The sequence below is a fragment of the Narcine bancroftii genome, chromosome 2, assembly GCF_036971445.1.
Source record: "Narcine bancroftii isolate sNarBan1 chromosome 2, sNarBan1.hap1, whole genome shotgun sequence".
In the NCBI taxonomy this organism is placed as follows: Eukaryota; Metazoa; Chordata; class Chondrichthyes; order Torpediniformes; family Narcinidae; genus Narcine; species Narcine bancroftii.
Genome location: NC_091470.1, coordinates 140,039,207 through 140,046,140, shown reverse-complemented (window position 1 = coordinate 140,046,140; position 6,934 = coordinate 140,039,207). Strand labels below are relative to the sequence as shown.

The 6,934-nt window shown below is 48.9% G+C and overlaps 1 gene segment (V, D, J or C); it reads left to right on the top strand.

Moving 5' to 3' along the window:
* Positions 1-3,786: 3,786 nt before the first annotated feature.
* On the top strand, positions 3,787-4,716 carry LOC138752951 (T cell receptor alpha variable 35-like). The segment is given in 2 exon segments: positions 3,787-3,864; positions 4,208-4,716. Coding segments are annotated over 2 exon segments (555 nt in total).
* The last annotated feature ends 2,218 nt before the right edge of the window (positions 4,717-6,934 follow it).

The following is a 6,934-nucleotide window of genomic DNA, read 5'->3' as shown; positions in this document are numbered from 1 at the left end:
TCTCCCGACCCCGAATTTTGTCTCATTGCTCTATTTTCCCAGTTTCTCCCCCCCCCTCTCTCTCTCTCTCTCTCTCTCTCTCTCTCTCTCTCTCTCTCTCCACCGTCCCTTCTCCCCCTTCAGCTTGTCCTCTTCGTTGAACTCGTTCCTTCTGTACATTTTTCCCCCTCAGCTTCCACCGTCCAGATTTTCCCCGGATACTCTCAGTCACCTCTTCCCTCTTTCTCTCTCTCCCTTCTCTCTCATATGTTAACACAGCCACCGTGCTCCATATACCAGCTGAGTTTTCCCAACGGGCCGGGAACGAAATGGAGCTGCGTTGCATGGTGGACGGATAGAGCAGCGTTGGAAATATGTACTGGTATCTACACGACCCGGGGAAGGAGGCTCAGTATCTGTTGTGCTCCATGTAGAACGGGCTCGTGGATCCGGAGGGAAATGTGAACGGTTTATCCGCAGAGAGACAGGTTAACACCCAATTAATCCTGATGTCGCCAACCTGAGCACAGCCCACTCGCAGGCTGCACGGCGCAACGAACAGTCTCCGAGGCCCGACAAAATTCTCCCCACCACAGAAATGAAGAAGGGTGGTACCAGCGGGAGGCGTACTTGTTCCTCGGCGCCGAGGATGCGTAGTCAGCGATGACAAAATTTCATCTGGGTTCTCAGCGAGCTCACCACATCGATTGCCATTTCCTGTACGTTAACCTGATACAAAAGGCGCTTATAATTTAAATATAGAGAGGGAGGGTGGGAGAGAGAGGGAAATAGAGAGAGAAAGTGACTGACAGACAGGCAGAGATGACGAGCCAGGCAAAGACAGAGAGAGAGAGAGAGAACAGGATCGGGGCTGAGAAAGAGGGAAGAGGGGCTGAGCGATGTGAGATGTTGGGGTAGACTGTGAGGCCAGAGAGGTGGAAGATAAAATGGATTGAGAAGGGAGAGAAAGCGGAGGATGGAGGGTGAGTGAGGGGGAGAGAGGGATAAATCGTGGGGCTGCGAAGGCGGGAGTGATGGGGAGAGAGAGTGGTTAGAGAGGGAATAAGGAACGGGAGAGGGAGAGAGAGAGAAAGAGCGTTAGAAACGTGGACGTGGCGAACAATGTGGCTACAGAGAGGTGAACAGAGAGACCGGACCATAATAAGAACTCGCGGAGGGAAGATAAAGACATAATAGAGAAAGATAGCGACGGATGGAGAGGGAGAGTGAGGGTGAGGGGTACATAAAAGGGGGTGTTGGGAAGTTGGGATACATCGGCTGAACCATCTTCATGTGTAACGAATTGGTTCACGAATTAACGATAGTTTTGTTCACCATTCTGCCTCCTGCGACCTTCACACATCCCTTGCACTCCTTCCCCACGTGCCGCCCATAACCTCACCCAATCCCTGGACCCTGCGGCGACTCCCAGATTCGCTGCTCTAGGCACATCCCCACCCTCATCACCAATAGTTGGCCCGTTAGAACGGCGGAAGAGAGGCTCGGGTGTTGGCAGTGACGCCTCAACCGCCTCTGCCCACTTCTTCGGCGCGGGTCGGCCCAGCTCCAGGATCAGAGGACTCCAGAAAGCTAAGGGAATGCGTCCAGGACCCGCGGCCAAGATGCCTCGCCGCTCCTTCCTCCTGGCTCTCCTCTCACTGACCCTGTATAGAATGGTATAAACGCCGTCCAACAGTTGTCCTGCGTTCCCTGCAAGACAAATCCCGTTGCGCGCTCTCCTCCGGTTCGGCGCTTGAGGCCCTCGCGAACACGCGCTGCTCGAGCCGGGCAAGAAGCGGCCTGAAATGCTGGTCGCTCCCTCCTCGTTCTTATAACCCGCTGTCTTTCCATCCACCTCCCCAGGTCTGTCGTGGGCGGACGTGATCCATCAGTCGACCAGATCTCTCGGCGCCAGCGAGGCAGCATCAGCAGATATGAACTGTTACCAGAACGGGAGAGTTCGTAACATCATGCTGTTATATCACCAGTCGTCCGCCAGGGGGTCCGAGCTAAACCGATACATTTACGTCGATGCACAATATGAGGAAGGTTTCAAGAGCAGGTTTCACATGACCAAAACGACGGAGAAGAAGAAATCTACTCTGAAGATCGAGACCGTTAAGCCAGAAGACGAGGCGGTGTATTTCTGCGCTGCGTCTGATGGGAGACGGCGCTGCAGATTAGCGCTGCACCGCTACAAATACCCAACGCACACCTGCCGACATGCAACAGGCCGGTCTGCATGGCGGCCGGATCCAGGAACATTGAGCTGCCAGTCCTGCACCTCCACGTTTCACTGATGGAGCACAAAGTCATAGTTTCTCGCGTCAACCACTCTACAAGCTCGCCTGCCTTCCCTACCCCGCCACATGAGAAAGTTACCATCACCAACAGCCCTTTGGGGTTCCGAAATTACATACAATCTTCCCTTCACCTGTCGCCGACTCTTCCTCCATCTGCTCAGGCCCTCGTTTCCCATCCTTCTGCAAATCGAATTTACATCCCCCACCACCTCACCCGCCCGAGGCAGCACTAGCACACCTTCGCGCAAGTATACTCGGCCCCCTTCCAGATCAGATGCAATTCGTCCCGTCGGAACAGGTCCCATCATCCAATTGATCCAGAAATCTGAAGCCCTCCCTCCTGTACGATTTCTTTAGACAGTGTTAAGCTGTTTTATCCTCCTATATCTACCCTCACTAGCACGTGGCACGGGCAGGAATCCTGCGATCACGACCCTGGCGGCCCTGTACTTCAGCCTAACGTCAAACTCCTTGAACTCCCCTTGCAGGACCTCCTCGCCCTTCCTACCCACGTCATTGGTCTCCACGTGGATGAATACATTTGGCTCCTCACCTTCCCTCCTGAGAATGCTCTGAAGAAGGTCTGTGATCCCTGGCACCAGGGAGGCAACAGACCATCCGGGATACTCAATTTCTACCACAGAACCTTTTATCTGTCCCCCTAAATATAGAATCTCCTAGCAATACAGCTGACCGCCTCTTCACAGTTTCCTTCATGTTATCGTTATTATTACACACTTTCCCTCACCCTAACTATCACTGCAAGCATATAATACCGCTCCTGGCTCATACTCCCTCTAAATTTAACTCCATTATGCCCACCCTTTCACCTGCAAATTCCTAGATCTCTATTTGCCGGTCAAACAATTCACCATTTGTCTGTCTGACTGTCTGTCTGTCTGTCTGTCTGTCTGTCTGTCTGTCTGTCTGGCTGTCTGTCTGTCTGTCTGTCTATCTATATATATATATCTAACTATCCATCTATCTATCTATCTATCTATCCATCCATCCACCCACCCCAATGCAACAATCCACCCACTCATCTATCATGCATCCATCCAGCCATCCACCGACATACCTAACCATCCACCCACCATGCATCCACCCATCTCTCTATCTATCTATTGATCGATGTATTTATCTATTTATCCATCTCTATCTATCTATCTATCTATCCATGGCTCTCCCAATCCGTTTCACATATTTCCATTTCATTGATTGACTAACTAACGACGCTGCAGTTCACCGTTCTACCTCCTGCCCCCTTTATTATTCCCTTTCTCACTTTCCCCATCCGCCCCGTTACTCTCCCATCCCCCGACCCCACTAGCACTCGCTGATCCACCCCTTTCTCCGCCCTCCCACCTCTCCGCTGTGATCCGCCAATCACTTTATCAGCCACACAGCGGAAGGGCGAGAAGGGATGACACATATTCCGCTCCCGCCTACTTGCACGCACGGTTGCCGAAACCCCCGGCTCTCGGATAAGAGGACTCTCGACAACTAAGAGAACGCCATCGTAGCTACGGGGCTAAGATGCCTCATCGATCCTTCCTCCTAGCTCTCGTCTCTTTGACGCTGTGTACGTTGGTATACGCCCCGTGCAAATGTTCCCCTGCGTTCCGTGCAGGGATATGTCCGCCCTTTGAATCCCTCTCTTGGCCGATCTCACAGACAGGACTTCACCCATTTCAACTCAAACGCGAAACGCTTCCCCTTCTACATTCCAAGCAGAACTCATTTCGATGTCAGCGTGATTCTTATTAAGATCCACCAACAGGGGAAAATCGCATTAGGCGCTCCCCTGGCGTTTCCGCCCTTGAGACCCTCCCGAACACGTGCTACTCAGTCGGCCAAATACCGCCGCCGACGGGCGCTCCCTCCCTCGTTCTGACTTCCCGCTCACTTTCCTTCCCTCTCTCCAGGTATGTCGCGGGCGGGCGTGGTCCATCAGTGGCCCGGCTCTCTCGGCGCCAGCGAGGGAGCGTCCGCGGAGATGAACTGTTACCAGAACGGGACGGTTCGTGAAAACATGCTGTGGTATCGCCAGTCGCCCGCGGGAAGGTTCGCGTACATCGGATACATTTATAAATCCACCGAGGCTCAATATGAAGACAGATTTAAGAGCGGGTTCCTCATTGCTCGTTCAATGGAGGACAGGAAATCAACTCTGAAGATAGAGAGTGTTATACCTGAAGATGTGGCGGTGTATTTCTGCGCCGCTAGAGAAGCGACACAGCGTTTGAAATGTAAGCACCTTCTCTACAAATACTCTACATATACACCTGTCTACATAAAACAGCGCTACTGCAAGCCGGCCGGAAACAGGAGACTGCGGTTTGGCCGCCAGTCAAGCAGTGTTTCCGACAATGCCCAGAGCATGAGAAGCATCAGCGGCAAATTCCTGCCTTTATTTGCCAACAGGGGCGCCTAGTTCGCGTTGATGGTCTATCCGCTCATCCACCCAACTGTCTCCTCTGGGTGTTTCAATCCACCAGCTGGGCAATGTTCACCACATTTCTTCCACGCTTCCTTCTGAACATCCCCGTTCTATACCTAGAACGTCATCTCGTGACACTAAACATGGGCTGTTAAGTGCAAGCAAAACTTACTCGAAAGAGGTAAATGGGAACAATTTGGAATGGAGATAAACATTAGTGGAAAGGTCCTGTTGGCGTGTTGTTTTAGAATAATCGTAGAAGGATCAAAGACCAATCCATCTGATAGTACCTTCATAATAATGCCCAAGATGAAACCCTATACTTTACCCAATGATCCGAAGATAGTACATATAGTAGAGGTAGAGGACCTTAGACAGATGATTTAGATTGAGACAGGATATGGGGATACAAATGCCTGGGTAGAATGGGTAAAATATACGGTTTAAACAAAAGAAACGTTTAAACAAGACCAATTGCTATGCATGCCCTTCTGGACGTCCGTTGGGGTGGGGTAAAGACAGACAAGAAATGAGGTGCATGATGGCTTTGTATCAGGATAGAGAGGCCTGGGGTAACCAGTTCTGTAAATCTCTGTTCTTGGTGTTCCCTCCTCTGAAGAGGAAGGATGTCCGGATTCCGCCAGCACTCTGGGCTGTGTCAGGGAACGACACAGCCTGCATTTCAAGACAAGGAAGATAATTCACAAAGGACCTAGGAAAGCTGCAGCTATGCACAAAGGTACAAGCATGATAGAGGAGAGGGGAGGGAACCACTCAGCCTTGAATGTACCTCGAGCGGAATCCTTGGACCATTGCTTCCTCCCAATTGGAAAAGCACTTGTGCAATCATTCAGTTGGCCATATACTTTACCTTGGCATTTGAACGGGAGAATGTAATAGGGATTAAAAAAAAAGTAACCAAATTTATATTGATTCAATTGGGATGCCAAGGGGAGAACCTAACGAAGTTTAGGCACGGAATCAGATAGCAGCAGGGTTTGATGTAGTTTAATGAAAGATACATGGTAAAAAGAAAAAAGATGGATTGTGAAAAATGGCTGAAGATTATTAAATTAGCACCGCTCTGCGAAGGGTGATGGAATGCGTTATATGTAGATTAGAGCTTGAAAATAGACAACACTAACTAATGGGCTCCTTTCTTATCAGAAACCTCAAGGATGAAGGAATCTGGTTCGGACTGGCACAGTGACATAGGGTACCCTCTGTCACCATTGCGCTTGCTTAATAAAGACATGAATATTAACTTAGATGCCCCTAAGGATGGGACTGCCTAATTAACATAATATGCGATGTATGACGAGGGTGGGTCTGTGTGATATCTGCAGGGATGGAAGGGAAAAGGGGAAGATTGTAAGGTATTGAAATTCCGATTGGAAGAGACTAAATGGTCTGGTGATGTTGAGTGTGGAACTGTACAAAAGAGTGATGATTTGGACCTCCGGTGTGTCTTAGGACTAAGAGACACCCGGCTCTGCAGACCCGAAATAAAGCTGAACCTGTTTTACAAGACTTTGTCTCCAGAGTAGTGATTGTGAACGCTTTATATTTAACACTATCTATCGATTCATGCATCCATCCATCTGTCCATCTATCTGTGCATCCTTCTATCCATCCCTCACCCATCCATCTATCCATATAATCCATCTACTTATCTATCTATCTTTATATCTATTGATCTATCTATCCATCTCTCTATATTTCTATTTGTTATCTATCCGCCTGTCTTTACATCTATCAAAGTGTCTGTCTGTCTGCCAATCTATATATTTGTTTCAATTTATCTATCTATCCTTCTATTCATCCATCCATCCATCCATCCATCCGTCCACCTATCTGTGCATCCCTCTCTCCATCCCTCACCCATCCATCTATCTCTCCACTTATCTATCTATCTATCTTTCGATCTATTGATCCATCTGTCCATCTATCTACATATCTATTTATCTGTCTTTCTTTCTAACAACGTCGTCTATCGTCTATATATCTTTCTATTTACCTATTGATCTATGTATGAATATATCCATCTATCTATCTATTATTTATCTATCTATCCGTTTATATCTCTCTATATATATGATATAGATATATATTTATCTGTCTTTCTCTCTGTTTATTTGTCTGTCTGTCTTTCCCTCTGTCTATACATATCTATCCGTCCGTCTGCCTGCCAATCTGACTGTGTATATATTTT